At 46.5% G+C, this 23,477-nt stretch overlaps 1 protein-coding gene across 1 annotated transcript in view; it reads left to right on the forward strand.

The window, feature by feature from the left end:
• The window catches only part of GAK (cyclin G associated kinase), a 1,786,158-nt gene that overhangs the window by 1,471,989 nt on the left and 290,692 nt on the right, over nucleotides 1-23,477 (forward strand). Inside the window, exon 24 of the mRNA XM_078676333.1 lies at nucleotides 8,690-8,809. Within this exon, the coding sequence (XP_078532459.1) occupies nucleotides 8,690-8,809 (120 nt within the window). The remainder of the gene's footprint in view (nucleotides 1-8,689; nucleotides 8,810-23,477) is intronic.

Consider the following 23,477-nt stretch of genomic DNA (forward strand, 5'->3'; position numbering starts at 1 on the left):
ATTTTCCTTTGATAATAGGAGCCACTTAAGTACTGTACCACACAGGGATTTCTAAAATTAACGATGATACAGTCCCCAAAAATGTCCTTTGTTCTGTGGCCCACCCAGCTTACTCTGCGAACATTTAATATTTCACCATGCAGATCTGGTCTTAGTGATCTGTTCCTACTTAACCAAAACATGGTTTTGTTTTTTAATTCGTAGTATGTTTCAGTTTTGTCGTGATTCAGCTCCGGCACACCTGGTAATACAACTACATAAGGTGTTGACTCCGGAGGGAGATCTAATATTTGACCGCTACCAATTCCTTTAGGTCTCTGTGGAGTGGTAGTATTGGGCACCCTCCTTGTATCATCTAATCTCAATTCGTCCCTAACACCCAAACCTTCCTGACAATCCCCTCTTACCTGGGGCTTAGATTTACCTGGTGATGATTTGTCTCCCACTAGCTTAACATTCGCCCGTCGTGGTGACTCTTTATTATGTGTTAAGGAGGTTTCAGACGGTCTAATTTGATGGTTAGTAAGGACGGTGGTTGCCTTTTTGAGTTCGATTGGCCTACTCTCAAGCAATTTGCCCAAAAGTGCAGAATTTGCCCGAGTTGCCTGTTCAAGCAGCTATAGCTTATCGCTAATCCTTTTCAATCTCTCAACTAAAGGAAGCATTAAAGATTTCACCAACTGTTCCATTTTTCCCATGAATCCCTCTATTACTATCAGGCTTTGTACACACTAATTCCACCACGTCTCTGTGAGAAGATTTATGTAAGGGCGCGGGATTCTGGGCATGTTTGGTTATATTATTACTGCCCTGAGTTGTTTTTACCGCTACCTTAGGGAATCTAGTGGCTTTTGTCTTTTTATCGCAGCCTCCCTTCTGCAAATTACCACCCCGTTTCCTCTTAACGTTAGGACCCTTATCTACTAGACGATTGGGTAATTTGTTAGCATCAGTGTGTGAATTCGGTAATTGTTTTAATACACTAGAGCCTGAATCTGTCGATATATAGGTTAAGGAAGAATCACTGTTCGCAGCAATTGCACTAGAATCCCCAATGACTAATCTATCTGGCTGATGGGGGATTCCAACTTCTACAGGAAGTTTGGGAGTACTCGTTTTCTCAGGGGAGGGTACAACCGCTATTGCCCCCACTGATGAGCGCATATACATCGGGTCTAAAGACAAACGTCGTTCGGTTAAAGCAATTTCATGTTCCAGGACCGATGTGGCCCTGACAATTAAAGCATCTAGCGTTCCTGTAACACCACCACCCCTCCATGTACTTGTTGGCACATTCCCTTTCCCGTTTTTCGATGCCATCTGCCTCGCAATGGAAGTATCAGTACTACAAGGATACAGAGTAACAGTTCTAGATGGGCAGAAAATAAAGTCAGATACTTTCAATTGATAAGATGTTTAAGCCTTACTGAGAGGTCAACGTTCGGGGGGTGGCCCAGCCCAGCCCAGCCTCTTCCTGTCTCGGACGGGCTCAGACGGGCCCGCCCTAGGCCCGGGCTTCACCCGGCTCATCCCGCGTCGCGAGAGAAGGAGCTTGATTAGGAACCTGGTGGTGGGAGGGGCTTCAGCAGCACGTTGGACCCTATGCCTCCTGGGTCATGCAGTCCTTGTGGCAATAGTTGTTAGTGCCCCAAACAGCCTCGGTTGAACTGTGCGCATCGTCTCCCGCGAAGCGGGAGATGCAAGGAGTAATTAAAGCCCCCGGTCGGTTTAAGCCCCAAGCAGCCTCACTCGAACTCACTCACTCGAACTGTGCGCAGCGTCTCCCGCGAAGCGGGAGATGCAAGGAGTAATTAAAGCCCCCGGTCGGTGGGGGGGGGGGGGGCTTCAGCAGCACGTTGGACCCTATGCCTCCTGGATCATGTAGTCCTTGTGGCATGTTTTTGCATAAACCTCTTTGCCTTTCTACTGAAACATCGTGAAGTGATTGTGGTTCTGGGCCTTTTAAACGCAGCTGTGCAGCTCTACCTCTTGACCTCACGAGCACGCCATGAAGCACGACAGAACTAACATCTCCTGTATAATATCTCTGTATAAAGTTCAGGCCCGACGTCATCCTTTAGGCCGACACAGTAACACAGCAAGGTAGGATCCTTGGGGAGACATGTGGGTATTATTATTATTATTTTATTAACTGTTCAATTAATTAGAATCATTACAGTAAAAAAGCATAATACTGGTAAATGAGAAATTGATCACAATAAAACTATGAGGCTGCTGGATAAAACATTTTTGTTCAAGTATTATGTCCCCTCTCCGCTGCACCCACTTGGGCCACCAGCGCCGGGTCTTTATCATAAGTCCTTGCACAGAGTTTCTTAGACAGATGCGTTGGCCTTAGCGGTTTTCTGCAACAGCAATCTGTGGATCATTGTCCTTGTCCCTTCCATTTTGGTCCATTGATGTAGTGCTGTCTCTGTAGGACGGGTGAATAGGATCAGGGCTCTTCCCTCGTTTGAGGGGAGGCTGCTTTGTCCCCCTTGTTATACCTCGACGGTGGCCCTGGTTTATTTGTGTTTGTTTGCTGCCTTTAAAGCCATTCTAATCAGATGAATGAATTTCCCAAGACTCGCCAAGGTCATCGTGGTTGCTCTAGAGAAGCACAAGGCTGATGCTTCGCGGCATATCTTGATTACCTTGGTGATGCAGACTGGGCGGAGAAGTCGACGACGTTCGTTCATGAGGGAGGGGCAGCATCATAAAAGGTGAAGCCAGGATTCTCTTGTGTAGAGTCACAGTCTGCAGCTTGTAATTTCACCCTTGCGAGCCCATGCGGGGTTGAATTCGGTAATTCCTAGAGTGCACAGTCTCATGGAGAGGCTTTTGGTTCTGGCTTGTGGTGTCAGGGCCTCATACAGGTAGGGTAGTGCCTTGCCTACTGTGTAGGAGTTGTTCAACCGATCTAGATGGGGGCTATAGCGAAGGGATTTAAGATCCAGATCGTATGAGGTTTTGCGGACTTGTCTGTGTATGGCTTTGTTCCATGCATTTAGTGGGATTTCTGGCAGTGGTATGCTCTTTTCCTCGATCTTTAAAGTCTTGAGTGCTTTGCCAAGGCTGGTGTGCCATGCTGATCTTGGCCCCTCAAAGATGGCTCAATTGGTGTCTTAAGGAGTTTGTTAGGGCCCTTATAATCCTTAAGTATAGTTTTATTATCTCCCCTTGGCACATTAAGTCTGGCCGTACCAGGCCTAGCTCCAATCTTAGTCTTGACTTCCTTGCCGACCTTGGAATAGAAAAGACTGACATATGCTTTGGCTTGGATTGTGATGAGAAGGGCGTCCTGCGACCCCGGAAACGCCTGGTGGCCATAGCTAATGGCTGGCAGAAAATTTTCTTTTAAAGCCGTTAATATTGGTCCGCCCGTGGGGCTTATCGGGTGTAAGCTCAGTTGCTTTAACAGGAATATCACCTTATTGGCCTTGGACGACTGCTGTTTCAGATGGACATTTGCCTTGGCCGGTTCCGTAAACCAAACCCCTAGGTAGTTATACTCTACCACTGTACTGATTTGCAGATCTCCCATTGACCACTGCGCTTTCTTTTTCAAGTGGTAGCTCCCAAAAATGATGACCTTAGTTTTCCCTTGGTTTACTATAAGGTTGTTATCTTTGTTGAGTTGATTCAATGCATTTAGGGCTCCCTGTAGGCCCACCCTCGTGTGATCCATTACGGCTGTGTCATCAATATATTGTAGCACCGGCAGCCTCATGCTACCTAATCTCGGTGCTACTAGGCTGGTGCCTTTCAGGGCGTCCGCCAAATCTGCCGTATACAGGTTAAAGAGGATGGTCGCCTGCATACATCCTTGTTTCAGCCCGTTGTTCGTTGTTATTTTGGGGGACACTGTGCCAGCGCTGGTTTTGACCCGCACCCAGGTGCCTTCGTAAAGTGATCCGATTGCCTTCAATAGGTTTGGCGGAACGCCCCAGTTTTCTAATTTCCGCCATAGCCATTTTCGTACCTCTTTATCGAAGGCTGTGCTGTAATCAATGAAGCAGCAAAAGAGGGGAGGGTTTTTCTTTTTTATTGCCTCAGTTGCTAGGTGCGCTAACGCCAGAATATTGTCCATTGTCGATGATTGTGGTCTGAAGCCAGTCTGATGGCAGGGTATGATGCTTTTTTCTTCGGCCCATGTCTCCAGATCCTTCAGTATAAGGCGGGCGTAGGCCTTGGCTTCTATGTCAAGAAGAACGATGAGCTTATAATTCGATGGCTTTAAACAATCCCCTTTTTTTGAAAATTGGGACTAGTGTGGAGCCCCTCCATGAATCAGGGGTTATTGCTGTCATTAAGGAATAGTTGTAAAGAGGAGTGAGGACGGATGCCCAAAAATCGGGGGCCTTTTTAAAAACAGGGGCGGGTATCCCGTTTGGTCCAGGGGCCCCATCATTCTTCATATTCTTGAGTATCTTCATGACCGTTTGAGGGTGTATCTGGGCTGACGGTGTGCAAAACATCTCTGCCTGGTCTCGCAGACTCTCGGAAGGATTTCGGGGTCTAGAGATTATTTCTTCGATCTTTGCCCTTGGTGGGTGGTGAAAGTCCACCCCACGAGTAAGATCTTCTGTGTTGCATGTGTTTACATGGGCAATTGAATATATCTGCTTTACGTGGACCAGCCAGTCTTGCTCTGCCACACCGTGTTCTCTTTGAGCTCCTCTGCTACTTAGCCGATTTAAGTGTCTCCATAATCCTTCTGAATTCTTCTTTTTATGCAGGGAGAAAACTTTGATCCATTCCCTCTCTATGTGGGGTTTTTTGTGTTCCCACCATTTCTTTCTTAGGGCTGCCCTCAATGATGCAATCGGTGTCCCATCTGTTTGAGTGCCCCCTCTTTTCTTTATTACAAATGCCTTACGCAAGAGGCGTTGGGTCTCGCATATATCCTTTGTTGGACGGATGCTTCCAGCTGTTGATTTCTTTTTGGGCCTGGAGCATTGTGGCTGGGGATGGCCCAAGCTCGTTTGTATCTCCTCAACTATGGTCTCCCAGATTTTAATCGGTGAAGATGGCATTGCTGGGATCTCATCCTGTTTTAGGTCCAGCCAGTTTTAAAGCTTCGCTCCAGTCTCATCTGTCCATCTGATTCTCCTTAGGAGGCTGTAATTTTCGTCCCCTTTGGACTCTCTGATGGCTTGGAACTTAAAAGCTGATGGAACTTCTAGCGTAAACACTGCTATTAGTAGCCTGTGATCGCTTTCCGACCTATTCTCGACTGTAAAATCTTCCAGACTGGCCGCCATTGCTTCACTGACTATGATATAGTCGATTCTCGAGATGTCCCGGAAGGTCGGCTGTGGTTGCCCACCATTCGAGTATATTGCTTTCACAGCGTAAGTTGAAGATAGCTTATGATTGTCCAATAAGTCATGAAAGGGTGCGGCCCTTCCCGTCCCTCGATTTGGGGGTACTGGATTGTCAAGGCCCTTCAGGTTAAATGCCCCAGCTAAGATTACCTGATTCGTTTTATATTTACTTAGGAGGCTGTCTCTTTCCCTTGTCAATGCCTCCAACTGATCTTTAATGATGGTTTGTGCTGGATTGACGTAGCAGTTTATTATTAGGAGGCGCATTGGCTGTAGTGTGTATTTCAGGCCTTCGATTTGTAGGGCTTGCAGCCCAGGTAACTTTAGGTTTATTCCAGTCACTACGAGAGGGCTTGCGTGTTTTATGTAAACGGATAGACCACCAGACGGGCGACCAAAGAGGTTGTCTTTTATTGCTGGAACATGATGTTCGTAAAACCCTGCCAATGGTGTGCTTGATAATGCCCAGGTCTCTTGAAGGCAGAGTATGTCTCCCGTTTCTAGGAATCGCCTCAGGTTATTATTCTCAGCGATCTTGCTGCTCCCTGCGATATTCCATGAAATTAATGTTAGGTTCTTCTTAGGAAAAGGTCCTCCCTTGGTCTCACACCTCTGCCGGGCCTGGACTTGCTGCTGTTAGGAATGCTTCTGTGTACTTCCCCAGCTTCCGGATGGATCCAAGGGGGAGGGTATGGCACTAATAACCCTTTGATTGTTTTGATATGCGATCTTGATTCCTGTGTAGTCCTTATATCTCTTCCTTGTATTCACCGGGAGTACTGATCTATTTGTCCCCTGCAGGACTGACCAGGGACCCATGTCCCCCTTGTCTGGAGCTAGAATGTATGGGTATTTTGGGTTGGGTAGATTCTGAGCATCAATGCCCCACTCGGCGAGTTGAGTAGAGTTGTTCAAGATGGCTTGTACGGTTTCCTTTTTCTTCAAGCCCAGTACTGTTGAATTGCCGTGTGTGTCGCCCTCCATACTCAAGAATCTCACCCATTCTATGTCCCCTGTTTGTATCTTGTGTAGCACGGCAAGGTGCTGAAAAGGTGGAGAATGTTGCACCTGTTCAAAATATCATTGCCCGTGCTATAGAGTCTCGGGGTGAGGACTACCGCTTGGATGATGGTAACTGTTCCTGACGAATGACTTGTTATTTCCTCCCTAGATCTTGTGCCGCCTGGACTAGCCCGATGGTTGAGCTTCCTTGTTTGCTTGTGGCTGGTCCTGGTTTGGATTTCGAGCTCTGACCGTAGGCATTCCTGATGCTGGGCTGGTGCCCGGGGCTTTGCCGTAGTAGTTTTATATTGTCCGACATGTGGGTATATATATATCATGTCTTGCTTTAAAAAGACAGAAGAGACCGAGACTTCCCGGCTGACACACTGACCAGAGACGCTGAGTTTCCTGCATGCAGGCGCTCCAGCTCGCAGTGGTCTAACATCCCTCGCGGGCTGTCTCAACTCGAGACCAGGACGGGGTCCCACATTCCATCATTCTCAGGTAATGGGGTTGACTAGATCCTAGAGGGATTCTTGGCGTAACACCTACACAGATGCTAGGTACATTTAGGTACATCTAGGTAGGGAGGCATCGTAGGAGTACGCATCTTTTATCATGTGTTTCATATACTTGAATGTATTCATGATTTCAGTAAGATGGTAGAACTTTACCATCCCTTTACTTTCGTAGTACTTCTAATCATATATCTCTGCTACAGTCTAATGGTTGTTGCAGCTCATCTATTCTAAACTAGAATAATAACTGTTCAATAAACTCTTATTGAAAACGCCCAGTCTTTTATTCTGTGTATCTCTCTGAGACAAACTAAGTGAGCATGAGCGACTGAGCGAAAAGTAGTACATTGTTTCCACGATCCTGAGGGATCAGGGTTGTCATGTTCTGAGGTTGCCAGAATCTATTCTCTCCTTGGTAAGAGGAGATTATAATGGCACCCTGAGCTAGCTGATACAGACAGGCTAACGTATCCGGTGGGGGTGCACGGAATCAGTCTGCCACTAGTCCCACAGTTTGTTATCTGAACACGTAGATCCTGTATAGGTTATATAGGAACTACACGACCGGTCCAGTTCCAAACTAGGGTCTGGTTAATCTGTCAAATCATATCTATTAGTGGCTATCGACAGGTTACTTTTCCATTGCTATGGATTCTGTTTACCCATGCTTCCCCATCTCTCCTATTTCTGCATTGGTTATAGTGAGGTGTATTGTCCTTCTCACCCGACTGTCTCACTCCACTGGTCTTTTCTGTCTTTCAGTAGACTGGTTGGTTATATGTGTGGATTTTTTGGTAATGGTAGTTTGCAGACCCACTTCTAGGGGTATGGTGTTGCTTTGTATAATATTCTGAGGTAAGGAATCTGTGGTTAGATGTCTCTATCAGATGGACATGTTACTTACCTTCGGTATTGCCTTCTCTGGTACAGACATAGTCTAGCCACAGATTCCTTACTGACCCGCCCATCCTCCCCATTCTGAAAACTGTTTTTCCTCTTACCTAAAACATCCGTTTCTTGAAATTATTTTACAGTAAATTACCACTTGTAGTGGTTGATTCATTGTATAGTACGTCACCAGTTGTAGTGGTTGATTTAAAGATGTATCTATCTTTTTGGCAAACTGTTTCCATACCCAGTTTCTGTGGTGGCCCTGCATTTTGGTGTGGAAATTAGTCACAGAAGAAATTGACGTCAGCGCGTCACGGAAGGGCTTATATGGACTCCGTCGACACCACATCCGGTGGACGGCGTTGCTATGGAGCCGCACAACTCCCTCAACCGACAAGCAGAGGTTCTGCTCGAAAAAATATCTGGATCCAGTCTGGCATTTGGGGAGAATTTTAAGGTAAGGAATCTTTTTAGACTGTCTCTACCAGATAAGGCGTTACAAAAGGTAAATAACTTGTCTTTTTGGCACTCCAGTGTAACTGACTAAAAAGTGAAGAAAGTGCATAGTGAGACTGAGATTCGAAGTCTTCCGGAGACTGCTGAGGACTCCTGATCTGTGTCAATATACTTGTGTTTATCGTAGCACCTAAGTGCTTTGAAGACTGTGGGATTAGTCAGCAACAATTCTCCTCGACCACTACTGGCTCCACTGTAGTGTGATGGGTTTTCAAAATTAAATCTTAGGTTATCAGTTGAGACTACTGCAGAGATGTGTGTTCACTAACGTCATATTGTTATACAAGGTCCTGGTATCCCACAGATTACTAATAGAGGGGTACATTTGTTTCCTTAGTCTGGTGCATTTGCTACCTATAACAATTAACCTTTGCTTTTGTTCTGATTGTATACTTGGGTTGCTGTTATTTTACATAGACTAATGTTAATTCATAGGGCACAAGACATCTGGTAGCCATTCTTCGAGTGCATCTTTGGGACCATCCATCAGCCTTGGAAGATCGCCAAACTTCGATCCATTTGCTGATCTTGGAAACATTGGTTCGACCCTTCCTGGTAATTGAACTTTGGTAATTTAATGAATCATGAACCAAATGTTGCTCCCATTGGTGGTTTAGCAATACCTTAAACTTTGTTTGTTCTTTTGAAAAGTGATTAGGTATCGTGAATCTCCACTGCTCACACTATTATTAAATTTCACTCCAGGGCCACAGGTAAAGTTTGAAAATAGAAGTATATTTCTCACTTAATTTTCAAAGTTTGGAATACATTTTTTGTTGGGGATTAGAGAATATATGTTAATTTATGATGAGAAGCAGGTTGAAAAATAAAGGTGTTTAGTTTTTTAACCATCACTATTTATTTCTTGTAACCCCATACTCATTGAAGCTGTAAATTATCGTCAATGGATCTGTGCACTTTGATGCTTTTGACCTTTTCAGTTGTTCAGACAGAAACCCTGGGAGTTGCCTAAGTTTAACATGTCATTACAGCTTTCACCAATCTAGAAATGTTAAGGCGGTTCTGGTGGAAACCTTGATGTTTTTTTGCGTATCTGTTAATCTGTATAAAACTCCTTTCTTTTTTTAAAAATTCTTTTTATTTACATTTCACGTAAAGTGTACAACAATAACATACAGTGCAGTTCAGTACTTATCGAGTCTACTTTTCCGTTCCTAATCCTATTACATTTTCAACAATCTGAGCACGCCATCACATTTCCTAGAGCAGCAAAGTGCTTGTCCACAACTACATCGGAGAGTACTGTACATTAGTACACATTACAGTAGGGCATTACTATGCATCACAATCTTGAGAACTACCTCACCATATACACACATTACAATTGTTGTTGTTTCACGGGTCAACTGCAGCCGCAGAATTTAGCCAAGTCAAAAAGGGTTCCCATATACCCCTAGGGCGAGATCTGGTTGGCAAAAGTTCCCAATAGGTTGTCAACTGTGCCCTACAGTATGTCACACTTGTAAGCCACTCCGTCGTCTGAGGCAGGGCTGCCCCCCAGTGTATAGCCACCTATCTTTTGGCCATTAAAAGTAACATTTCTGGTAGTTTCCGTAATTTAGGTGGCACTGTCTTAATAATTCCCAACAAGAAGACCAAAGGCGTGCGGGGTAGGTCCAGCCCAGTAATAGCTTTTATATGGCGCAGTATGTTGATCCAAAAGTTTGCTATTTGTCTACACTGCCATGCTATATGTAAGAAGATCACCCGGGGGGCACTGCAACGCCAACAGCCGTCATTTGCTTGTAGCCCCATCTTATATAGTTGTATGGGGGTGCGATAGAGGCGGTGGAGATACTTAAAGTGGATGAGCCGGAGGCGGTAATTGGGCGACAATCGCTCTATCTACAACTGAGATCTCACTGCTTATCCGTGAGACTTTCCCCCAGAACCTCCTCCCAGGCCCTGCGAGAGGTTGGGACAATGATCGGAAATGCTTTCTGGGTGATGTTATAAATGCAAGATATGAGTTTCCACCCCGATTCCACCGCCAACAGGTTTTCCAGTGCCGGCAACGCCTGCGGCGGGTTCTGGAAATGTGGGGAATTTGCTCCTGCAGGATGCACGGATCTGATAGTATGTTAGCATATCTAGCGCTGAGGGCTGTGTGGGGTCGCACATTTGCTGTAGTGTGAGGAAAGTATCCTCAGGGTAGAGATCGCCACCTTTCTTTATGTTGTGTGTGGACACGCAGTTCTGTGCCCTGGATTCCTTGAGCGGGGGTATCAACGGATTGTTTGGGAGTGGCATGGACGGGGCGTACAGTATGTCTAAGTGTGCCCATTTGCGAAGACCTCCCCCCATGCCCACCTCATAACTTGTACCGTATCAATTTTGTTGCGGGGGTGCTTGTATGGGTGGAATAGTGCTGTGGACAATGGGAGAGGTGCTGCCCTATCTATTTCATTTGCAACGTGTGGCTGAAAAGGTGTGGGGTGCATCCAGAAATGTAAGAATTGTGCCTGTGCACTATATGCGTAGAGGACGAAGTCCGGGGCCTCCATTCCACCCTGCGCTTGCGGGAGTGTCAATGTACCGCGAGTGGCAAAGGGATGTTGACAAAGAGGTATAAGAGTTTCGGCAGAATAATCATCTTGGACACCGCAATGCAGCCGGCCAGAGAGAGGGTAAGAATATTCCATCTTTTTACCCTTTCTTCGATCCAGGCCACCACCCTGCCATAACTGTCTGTCCATAGTTCCTGCAGATTACTCCTGAACCATATGCCCAGGTATCGAATCGGGCTGGACGCTCAGACTAATGTTATAATCAGTTGCAAAAGCCTGGGTTCCAGGTGTAAGCGGGAGGATTACGGACTTGCTCCAATTGATGTTTACTCCGGAGAGTCCACCATATCGTACAACCTCACGTGTCATAGGCGACAAGTTGCCTTTAGGGTTTACTATATATAGAGTGATGTCGTCCATGTGCATCGACTCAGTGAGTGCCCTGGTTGTGAATCCAATCCCATAGATGTTTGCAATGAGAACCTGTTGGTGAAAATATGCCCCAGTAGTAGTAGATATCGCCCTTCAGGGTCACTGACTACCTTGGTCGTCTGCCAGGGAATACCCCGTCTAATTAATCTGGTCACTCCTCTGAAATACTTGGAATAGCAAGATGTATGTACCTCGTTCCATCTAGTGGATTTCAATCTATCACAAGTAGTACCCCTCAGATGGGTCTCCTGAAGGAGGCACACATCCGCAGCATGTCTCGCTAGATTTGACTGCACCAGCCTTGACTTTCTGTGGTCATTTAGGCCACACACATTCCAAGTGATGCAAGTCAATGTAGGCATTTAGTTCGATAGGAAAACATGTCTCGATAGCGACCAATATCCTGGTTGGTGAGGTGTACCTTCAGTAGCTCCCTGTAGTATCCCTCCTGCTGTATGAGGGCGGAGTCTGTTTAGTGACAAGTGTTCCACATTCGTGAAATATCCAGTGAAGAATTAGTTATGCTCTGCAACAAACCAGAACAAACAATAACCTGCCCAGCCCACCCACCACCCACCACCCACTCCAACCCCCAAGTGACCATGGGCATAACCCCAACTGTTTGATGATCTGGCAGAATGTGCAGTACATATATATCGAACACGTGTTACGCTGGCCACTCAGGGCAATAGCAACATGGACCTTGGTGTGTACTGCATCAAACAACAAAAACAGCCCCCACCCACCCACCTCCCACACCAACCAGGTTGTGCATACCCAGAACATCCCATTACAAACAGAGGCCCAGGGAGCCCAGGGCTAAAGAGAATCATCCCAAGGGGGCGAGGATTTACAGGCAAACTGTCCTGTCGCGGAGCAACAGGGTGGCAGAGTATCATTTGCTACCAGGACTCTTTAACTGTAGACAATTAGTATAGCTGGAGGGACGTGGCTGTGGGCTGTGTACCGCGCATCCGGGATATAAACCATTTCACAAAACACATAAGTCATTGACACTCAGCTGGCTGTTCGGAGAGGCCGTAGCTGCCGAATTTCTCATTTGCTGCTTTCTCACCGTCTGTTTTGCAAGCTTCAAAGCAGCACTGGCCTCAGTGAAAATCATAGGGTAACCCCTAGTCTGGACCCTGAGCTTTGCAGATTACAACATAGCATTTTTTGTGCCAGACTTTTGGAAGAGCTTTTTGTCAGGGATGAATTCTCGTCGGGTGGCCTGGACAGCCTGCCTATTATTTTATTATTTATTTAGAAACATGTATAGCGCGCAGCTATACGGGGGTGTCCCGGCGCTATGGACGATTAGCACTTGTAAGTATGACTGAGCGGCTAAAAGGTGGTAAACAGGCAGGTTTTTAAATTGCGTCGAAATAAGCATTCCGATTCTGTCATACGACGGGACAGTGGTAAGCTGTTCCAAGATTGAGCAGTAATAACTGTGAAAGCTCTGCCCCCCATTCTAGAGCGACGAAACCGGGGAGTGCGTAAGAGGCAAAGGTGATTCGATCTGAGTGATCGGTTGGACTGAGCATGCTTAAGTCTAACTCTGAGATAGGCAGGCCCCTGCCTCTGCAGTCCTCTAAATGCCAGGACTAGAGATATAAACTGAATGCGCCTAGTCACGTGTAGCCAGTGTAGCTTTTTTAAGTGTGGTGAGATTGAATGATGATAAAGAATGTTACAAATCATTCTTGCCGCCGCATTCTGCACAACATACAGGCTGTTCGCATAATCCAGGTGTGATGTTATAAGGGCATGAATAATGGGCCGGCGAGTGTCCAAAGGAAGAAAAGGGAGAATTTTACGGATCATGCTTAGTTTACCAAAGCACACAGATGTGACCCTATTTATTTGAGCCTTGCAAGACAATTCGTTGTCAAATAGGAATCCAAGATTCCTGGCTGATTCCACCGGGACTGTGGGGGGAGAGGGGGGGGGGGGATTCAGTTCAGGTAGCTACCAAAGAAGGGGCAGAGGGGGATTTTTTTGATTAAAAAACATCACCTCGGTTTTATCCGAGTTGAGCCTGGGAGTGTTGAGTGACATCCAGGAGGAGATGTTGATAAGGCAGCGTCTGAAGTTAGAAAAGGTAGCGTCAGAGAGATCTCTAAATGAAAACACTAGTTGTGTGTCATCAGTGTATGAGATCACTCATACCCCACAGGATTCTGCCACCGTGGCCAGCGGCGACAGGTAGCCATAAAAACAATGGGCTGAGGGCAGAGCCCTGAGGCACACCACAACTGAGTTGTTTCTTCTCCGAGACAAAAGATTGAAGGGAGACGTGTTGGGTGCTACCGCTTAGAAAATATCTAATCCAGTCCAGAGGGGTGCCCTGAATCCGAAGACTATACAGTCTTTCAATCAATATGGCATGAGAGACCATATCGAATGCCACGGACAGGTCGAGGAGCACTAGCATTGCAGCATCGCCTGCGTCCACGCATTCGCGGATAGTCTCTGCAACCTCCAGAAGTGCAGTCTCAGTCCTATATCCGGATCTGAAACCGGACTGTGAGTCGTGGAGAAGTTGTCCGGACTTATGGTAATTAGAGAGTTGCTCTTGAACGACTTTCTCCAGACTTTTGGCTGGTTTAGGTAGAAGGGAAATGGGCCGGTAGTTGCTAAACACCGATGGATCGGCTTCAGGTTTTTTAAAAATATGAATCAGCATGGCCTGTTTCCACGTCGAAGGGAAAAGACCAGTTTGTAAAGAGGTGTTCCAGATCAAGTTCAGCGGAGAAATAATAAGAGGGGCCAGCGAACTAAATAGTTGTGCCGGACATGGGTCCATGGGAGAGCCTGATTTGCATGCCAACAATTTTTGAGATGAGGTTTCAATAAAGATGGATTTAAAAGATGTAAAATCCTCTTCCTTAGTTACCCTAGAGTCAAGAACCGGGGCATCCGTAGCCGGGCTAAACTTGGAGAAAAATGTCTAGGATTTTGTCATGGAAAAGTTAGATAGACCATCACAGAGTCCTTGGCTAGGGGGAATCGAGCTGGATAATGCAGTTGGTTTGGAAAACTCTTTCACTATTTTGAACAGAGTTTTTGAGGAGTTTTCGGACAAGTTAACTTTCCTAACAATTTACACTCTCTTTACAGTATGTTTAAGTTTGTAGAAATTTTTAATGGCAGCTCTATAAGTAGATTTCACCGCTAGATCAGGATTTTCTCCAGCTCCGCTCAGAGTTTTTTGCAGTGGCTCTTCTCATCACGCAAGCCGGGGGAGAACCAGGGAGCTTCAGAGATACTAAAATACATAGCTTCTAGAGGGCCAATGCTAGAGAGTTTCCTAGAGTAGATCTTCCAGCCTGAGCGTAAAATCACAGCAATCCCACCGCCCACCTTGGTGCTGGTACAATTAATCCCCACAAAACGATAGTCAGGGGGGGATAGCAAGGTTGAGGTCAGGATTCGAGGAATCTTTTACCCAAGTTTCGGTAAGAAACATTAAGTCCCAAGCATGAGTTGTAAGGGATAGCCAGATATCTCCCGAATGACGGGGTAGCGATCTACAGTTAAGTAGGCAGGCCTTGATATTTGGGTATAGGCCAGTTCGCTCTACTACTGGTCCGGCAAAGGAGGGGAGTAGCACGGACGGGGCATTAGGACCTGGTTTTAAAGAGAATGAACAAGTGACACAATTGAAATGGGCATTAAAAGACCCTGAGCGTACATAGCGTTGGGGCGTTGCAACCTTTATCTTTGACTTCAATTATTTGGGACCTGGTCCAGTGTATTCGTGCTCCGACGGGGCAACCGGCAGCGTTGCTGGCTCTGGCCGTGGAACAGGCGCAGACGGGCTTGCCTTTTGGCGCGCCCACTGCGCGTGTCCACTGCGCGTCGGAACTGCCTTGATTTTAAATAGCCTCTGGGAGCTAGAATGCTAATCCGTAACCTCCTCCCCTAAGTGCGACCAGAAGCAAGAGCCCGGCAGCCTGCTCTACCCTCTAGAACAATCGGGCAAGCCAGTGGTGGACTGGGGTAGTGGCTGAGAAGTAGAGATGGAAGGGTGAGTGAGCATGTGGCCGTGAGGAGTTGGTTTAACGGCTAAGGTGCTCGACCTCGGACCTGGGGATCTGGGTTTGAGTCTTGGTAACGACGCCAAACATCCTGTGATTCTGGGCAAATCACTTAATCTCCCCGTGCCTAACAAAAATGAATGTGTGTCCTCATGTAACGTAACTGGTGCTATGTAAAGCGCTCTGATACCTGATTCAGTTCGGGTCAAGTTCGCGCTATATAAAACCCTTAAACAAGGCACCACAGCTGATGCGTAAAGTCCGGGTCAAAAAGCAATGTTATTTACCTGGTGTTGTATGACCCCCTTCTCCCAGGCCAGCCTTAGAACAGTGTCTCTGTCGTTCAGAAGATGGACCAGTATCGGCCGCGTGCCAGGGGGGTGAGGGCTAGGTTCCAGGGTGCGGTGTGATCTTTCTACCAGGAACATCTCTGACAGGCCAGAACCAAACAGATCTCGTAGCAATCCTTCGATATAGTGCTCCATATTTGCTATGTTCGTAGATTCCAGAATACCCGTGATGCGGACATTGTTTCGTCTTGACCTTGCTTCAAGGTCTTCTTTACGCACTTTGATTACTTCAAGCACCTTGTCCATGCGAAGTAGACGCTTGTGCGTTTCAACTTTGCGGTCATCTGAATCCGAGACCCTGGTTTCCAAGGTATCAGTGCGGGATTCGTGCTTATCTACTTTTTGTGAGACATGATCCATTCGCAGCGCCAGGGAGTCTAGTTGCCACAAGCTGACCTTCACCTCTCTCAGCATGCTTTTGATGTCATCCTCCTGTTGAGTTTCTAGCTGTGTTTCGGGCACCACCATGACCGGTGTCGACCCCATATCCTGCAGTCTTGTTGTGCGTTTTTCAAAGGTGATCTTGGCCTGTTTTTCATCCGGTTTACCAATAACAGCACCCCAGTCGTGGCGCGCGCTCCAAGCCGTGAAGTCTCTGGTTGGAGCTCCTACGATCAGCCCAGGCACCTCATGGACAGAGGCAAAGGACCCTGGCCGATAGGCAGGTGCCTGCCCCGGCGTCTCTACATGCGTCGCAGCAGTGCGCACACTGTCAGAGCCAGTGCGCCGTACCTACGTTGGCTGTTGTACTCAGTTCAATTGCCTACATTGGGCTAATGAGCAATGTGCAGATAGTGACCGGTGGTCCACAATGGCAGCACACATACAATGCATGAATGGCTCAACCAGACACCGTGTGGCACCCTAGTTAATATGATGAACCTTCAAAAAGAATGAACTCTGTCCACCGTGCCAGTCAACCGGAGAGGTTGGCAGAAGAGATCAAGCACTTCAAATATAGCCACTACTGGGGACGACACGTAATGTTGACCTCCCGCTACAGCCGGGCTGCAAGATGTGTTTTTGTTGTTTACCGCTGTGCATTCCCAGTGTCTAGCCAGCAGTATCTAGGTGCACTTGGTAGGGCCTCCACTCCAACTGCCAACAATTACCGGCAATTCAGCTGTGGTTAGTTACCCTCTGGTGTGATCTGCGGTTAATTACACACTGTTGAGTATCTAGGTGCACTTTGCAGGAGTCTCACTCCGTCTGCAGCAATGACCGTTGATTGAGCTGTAGTTAAGCACCCTATTATGTGTTCTGTAGTTGATCACACTTTGATGCGTTTTTGTTCATTGAGTTATTTTACTACTGTGCGTTTACACTGACCGGCCGGCAGTATCTAGGTGCACTGTGTAGGGGCCCCACACGTACGCCAACGGCGACTGTCAACACAGCTGCTGTTAATCACACTCTAAGGCGGGGGTAGCCGGCGGGCCAAAGACAATCCTCCCGCTAATTTTACGATGTGGATCCCAGGGTCTATCGGCGCAGCTTAAGCAGTGGGCCTAATCGTTACAATTTAATACACTTTATTCAACAATTAAGTCATAAAAGTGGTACATAAAATACACATTGTTGCAGTATAAAAATTACATTACCATTTGAATTTATATAAATATTTAAAACATGATTAAACTCAAGAAGACTAATGCCGAATATATTATTTGCTTAAAAGTCGATTAAAAAGCATTGTTTACAAAATACAAATTTCAATATATATATACAGTCCAGGAAGATATTGCTCAAAGCTCAGCTAAGCGAAGTGAAATGCAACCCCTCATATTTCAGTTAATTTTAGAAGGACTAAATAAATTAAAACTCATTTTACTGCCATAGCTGTTTTAATCGAATTACCCAAGCCCATTTTAGAAATTTGGCCATGGCTATAGCAATTGGGGACTGGGATCTGTACATAGGATTCTTAAAGCCTCGTCGTGTCTGCGGGTGCCAATTAATTGGCAAATAGGTTTCACCCACATTGATCGAGGTGCTACATATAAGGGACAAAAGAACAAAAGATGACTTATGGATCTTGTTGATCCCTGCACCTTGGGCATTTGTCATCAGTTACTCCCACCCATTTCACTGTAAATGACTTAGTTGGAAGGGTGCCTACTCTAAGTTGAAAATAGAGCTTACGATCATACTGCTTCTCTATGGCATCACAGTACAGTTCCAACTTCGGTTGTTCCTTAAAATCAAGAAAACGACCTGTTAGGTGAGAGGAAAGGCCCTTTGCGCGTGCTTTTGAATTAACCATCTCCCAGTACTTGGCCTTCATGATTTTTTTAAATGGAAATATCGCATTTGTAGGGTCATCCCACAATTCCCCCATACCCAAGCTTACTAGCAGGGATCTAATTGCCTTCAGCCAGTATATTTTATGGAAGGAATCTTTTTCAATTATTTCCTTTAGGCCCCAGGCGTAATTCTGAAGTTCCTCAGTTGTCCATATCCTACGCCAATACAATAATGGTCGTAGAGAAGCTAAATCTTGAACCGCTTTCCTACCGAGGTCCCACAGCAATGGTGTCAAGGGGGTACTTTGCGGGACACTAGTCAAGTTAGTTTGTCAAGTTAAGTTTATTATGATTTGGCTCTCATTGAGGGCCACATAAAAAATACATACGTATTAACATAGCAATAATACATAAAAACAACATACGACAAAAGGAATAGCCACTGATTATCTGCAAGTAATGCAATCATCAACATCTCCCGGAATTTCATTAATAAATATCTAAAAACTCTTTAAAATATTTAAAAATTCTGGAACAGAACATTTCGTTAGGGGGGCAATAAAGTGCAAGGAAGAACATTTTTACATTCACAATTCCCAATTGTAAACAAATTGGTTTTATCCATTTTTGGCGCATGGGGCGCAATACCGGACAAATAAACAATACATGGTTAAGATCTTGAACAGCATTATTACATAAATTGCATAGAGGAGAAACCCCATACCATTTTGCTAAAAGTGGCTTAAGTGGAAGCAAATTATGACGTAAAAGGTACCATAATCTACGGACACCATGAGGAATATTCCAAATTAAATATTGTTGGGCTAGTTTTGGTGTGTAGGTTGTAACCAGGGCTTCCCTTTCTTTATGCTTCTGTTGGGCAAGTATATCCGACTTGTAGCAAAGTTCCCAGGACATACTTTTTAACTTCAACTTTAACTCTAGTGGAGAAAGCAAGAATAACGTGCTTTCATCCAGTTCAAGCAGCGATACCGCTTTTCTAAAATTCTTTACCAGCTGCGAGAACTCATTAAAGTTGCCCAATAATTCCTTTTTTAAGATTTCTCGTAAGGTGCCCGGTTTACCTCTAGCCAAGCAGGCTATCCATCTTACGAGGGCGGCCAACCCCTGAGCCCAACAACTTCGAAGTCCGAATTCCAGCCTGCAGGAAGATGTAGAGCAGGCTGAATTAAATGAGGAGATTTTCCTTAGTACCTTTCCTTCCATTTTTTGCATGAAACCCCATTGTTTCAAGTCCACTAATTCCATTCCATAAAGGAGGGTTGCAGGAATTTTCGCTCGAAATACCTCCAAGCATAAGGAGAAATGCCTCTTCCCTGTAGCTTTATACAAAGAACATAATCCCCTACCATGGGCCATCACTTTTCGAGAATTATGTTCGATGTGTGGCTTCTCACTAAGATTAGCAGATATTATTTTGCCTAAAAACATGTAGGTTTTAACTACCTCAAGTTTTTCTCCGCTAATTGTCCAATTATAGCTACTAGATCTGCTCTTCTTCTTTCCAAAGATGCACATAATTTTACTTTTAGAGCTATTAATTTTCATATAATGTGCATCAGCGAATTGATTCAATGCATGAAGACGATTAGAGAGACCTTTCGGGGTCAGATCTAAAACAAGTATGTCGTCCGCATACATTAGAATCGATATAGCTGTCCCTCCAATTTTTGGGGCTAATCCCTCACAAACTGCAACAGTAGTTGGTAAATCGGCCATATACAAGGAAAACAATATGGGTGCCAGTATACACCCTTGTTTTAATCCGTTCAGGGAGGGGATAGATTGAGAAAGACCCCTTTCACCCCCTTGTAACACCTTACACCATGTGTTCACGTGTAGAGACTTAACTAAATCCAATAGGTATCCCGGCATACCCAATGCCGCCAACTTTCTCCACAACGTAGGACGGTCCACCTTGTCAAACGCTGTGGAGAAATCTATAAATGCTACGTATACACCACCACCCCGGACACGAGCATATTTGTCCATGATTACCTGTAGCAATGTTAGATTATCTAGAGTTCCATGCTCTTTTCGAAATCCTGTCTGTTCCATAGGTATAATATTATTTAAATTTGTCCAATCTGTTATTGACACTAGTAAAAGTTTAGCAAAAATTTTCCCTATTGAGTCTAATAGCGCTATTAGACGATAATTAGAGGGATTGTCCCGATCACCTTTTTTAAAAATTGGGATTAGGATACTTCCCCGCCAAGAGTCGGGGACTGTTTGTGTTTTAAAACACGCCAGAAATACTGGAAGAAGAATCCTGCTCCAGGTAGTTACATCTTGCTTGATTATAGACATGGGCAATTCATCAGGTCCCATAGCCCCGGAAGAGCGCATGCTCTTTATTACGGTAGCAATGGATTGCTCAGTGGGGAGTTCCATTTTAAAATCACTATTTAGCCCTGGAACCCATGGGTCCCCCCCTGCACCATTAGGCGCATATAAGGTGGTCACAAATTGGGTCCAGACATCTTCCGTAATAACTATAGGAGTGGACGTTATTACAGATCCACATCCTTGCCTTATTATGGACCAGAAATCTCTAGAGTTGTTACAAGTTGATGCCTCTCTTAACTTGATCCATAAAATGTCTTCTTTTTCTCTTTTTAACTTGGATCTCAATCTTACCCTCCTTTTTAATAGAGCTAACTGAGACTCATTTTCCCCTGATCTATTAAGGTATTGCTTCCTAACAAGTTTATTGATCTCATTATTTAACCTTAATAAGGGACTAGGAGAAAGATCTCGTGGATGCTGGAGGGCTGATCTTCGGTGCAGGAGCTGCTCGGGGCTGGGGCTTCTCAATCCCCAAAGCACTTCGTCGAGGTTACCTCCGAAGTCGTGCTGGAAGCGAAGTGCAGTTTCTCCAAGATGGCCGGTCCCACGTGACTCGTCGCACCCACGGATCTCAGCTGTGCTGCAGATGTGAGTTTAGGTCGGAGAGGTCTGGGAATCCGGGTCTCGTCGGGCTCTGAAGTCTGGATCCTCGAGGGAAGACGACAAAGTGAAGCTGCTGGACGCTTGATGGTGCCTGCAGTTGCAGGGTGGACACTCCTTGCCCACAAGGGAGATTCTTCAGACTTCTGTGGAGCAGAACGTCGAAGTCCACAGTTTCTTCTTGTAAAAGTTGTTCAGGATAATCTAATTTGGAATGGGACCAGCTCCTACCTTTATCCTGCTAAAGGGGGCTGTACTACGACTAGGTCTCTCCTATGGGTGGGACCAGGAAGGGGGGTGGTTACACCCCTTATCCTTTGTCCGGTTTCGCGCCAGAGCTGGGGCTGGAGTGCCCCAGCAACTGGTTTGAACCGGTGTATGCACAGGGCACCTTGTGTGCCCCAGGCATGTCACATTCCTTTCAGGCCTCCCTACCTCAATACACAAAAATCCTGTCTGGGGTGGTGCTAGCACCTCCCCAGGCAGGAAACCCTTTGTCCAGGCCTCCCTCGCTGGAAGGACTCCCAGCAGCAGGAGGTCAGACTTGTGTCTGTGGTGGCAGCATCCATTTTGTGATGCCAAGGCTTGAGTTAACTTTAACCGGAGTTCACAGTTACATACATGTCGTGTCCCTCTAAAAGGGTGGAATGCTAACCCCGTCGCCAGAACTGGCGAGGGGGTAGTATTCCAATTCGTATGACACCTTACTCAACATGTTTTGATTATGCTATACCAAAGTTAGCAATAACAGCGAGGATTATAATGCACTTAAGAGTATATGGTATAGCGTTATCATGGAACAGCTATTAGGACTTTGTTCCGCAAGCTGCAGACAGGCTCAGCTCATGCTAGAGCACCATCTCACATAATTCCAAGCACTCTGCCTTCAGGATTGATAAGGCCTGCCATAGGAGTGACTGATAGGAATATGTGTGTCCATTTTGGGGTTAGATATAGGTATACTATATCTACAGCAAAGGGTGATTACACCACCTTGCCCCAGCTGTCTTACCAGCCAGTGGTGTCTGTTTAGATGGCCAGCCAGGGGTGGCATAATACATGCTTCAGCCGCTGGTAGGCCTTGGGTTCACCTATGCCCTGGGTACCTAAGGTACACTGTACAGGGGCTGATAAGGTGTCCCAATACCAATTGGTAAATGCACCTAAAGTACATGGATGTCAATTTAGAGAGAGAACAGCTAGGCTGTCGGTCTGATTAGCAGGCCCACAGCCAGGGAAAGTCGTAAACCAGTGAAGCAAAAAGCAAAAATCTGGGGTGACCATAGGATTGCAGACCCCACTCTCCTACACTAATGCCATTATCATAGGTTTTATTACCCATCCTGTCTGACAGTGCTCGGCCATTGGCAGCCCGCAGCTGATTCCCCATACAAAGACCCTTCAAGTGCATTGCGGCCTCTGTCCATTTACTAATAGGATTTAACTCCAGTTGCGGAACTCCCCACCTAGAGTCCTCCTCCTCTGTTAGGTTCAGGAGGACTCTAGGTGGGCTGTATCTAGGTGCACTGTGTAGGGGCCCCACACGTACGCCAACGGGGACTGTCAACACAGCTGCTGTTAATCACACTCTAAGGCGGGGGTAGCCGCCGGGCCAAAGACAATCCTCCCGCTAATTTTACAATGTGGATTCCAGGGTCTATCTGCGCAGCTTAAGCAGTGGGCCTAATAGTTACATAGGCTCCGGCTCCCTCGGCTCAGGGACCCCTATTAATATGAGCACAGTACCTGGATGCAGCGGGGGCCCTAGGCACACTCAATGCTGTTTGCCTCAGACGTCCCGGGCCACACCGCAGTGCCCACGCCGCCGCAACCGGACTTCTGGATGTCTTTGGTCCCGGCGTGCACTCCGCCCCGGGCCGTGCAGACGAACGCAGTCCTACACACCTGGGGGGACGCTCCGAGATCAGCCAGGTGACTCTCCGCTCCGTCCGCTACCACACACTGGCGCAGCAGCTCCCAGCCAACGTGGCCGAGGTCCCCAGAAGCAGCGGCCTCGCTTCGTTCTTCCCGGGGGCCCGACAAGCCCTCTGGCAGCACCCACCGCCAGCTCCATCCTCGTGGTAGCACTCATCGTCCTCTCCTGCGCCCGCAGCCTCCCCGCCACTCCACAGCAGCCACGGCAGTCGGACTCCGCTCCAGCAGCTCTCGACTCGGCAGCGCGTCAGGCACGCCCCCCACTCACCGGCCTCACGGGCAGCCGCGACACGGCACAGGCCGCCAGTTCACAAGGTCTGCCACCCACGGTAAGCGACAGTCCTCAGCAGGGCTAAACACATCAATGTATGCCTCGTCGCCTAAGAAATCCGTTCCTTTCAGCTAGGAGTTTGGATTGGTAGTATAATGTCGGATATTTGCCGAATAGTGTACTCGTCCGGCAGAGCCACTTCACCAAGCGGCCATCTTAGTTCTCGGCCGCACCCCTGTATAAAACTCCTTTGGGGATTTTTACCGGATTAATAAAACCGGGCGGTATCCCTCTAACCTGATGGGTAAATCCACATCTTGGTATTTAAAAAATCATCCTAGTTGCTCTGATTTGAATTCAAAAGTACATTCATTCATTGTGTAAAATAACTCATATGCAAATAAAGTTCCTCCAAAGCTACACTCTTACTCATTCTGTCAGTTGTGTTTTA

This window comes from Lissotriton helveticus, chromosome 2_1 (assembly GCF_964261635.1).
Source record: "Lissotriton helveticus chromosome 2_1, aLisHel1.1, whole genome shotgun sequence".
In the NCBI taxonomy this organism is placed as follows: domain Eukaryota; kingdom Metazoa; phylum Chordata; class Amphibia; order Caudata; family Salamandridae; genus Lissotriton; species Lissotriton helveticus.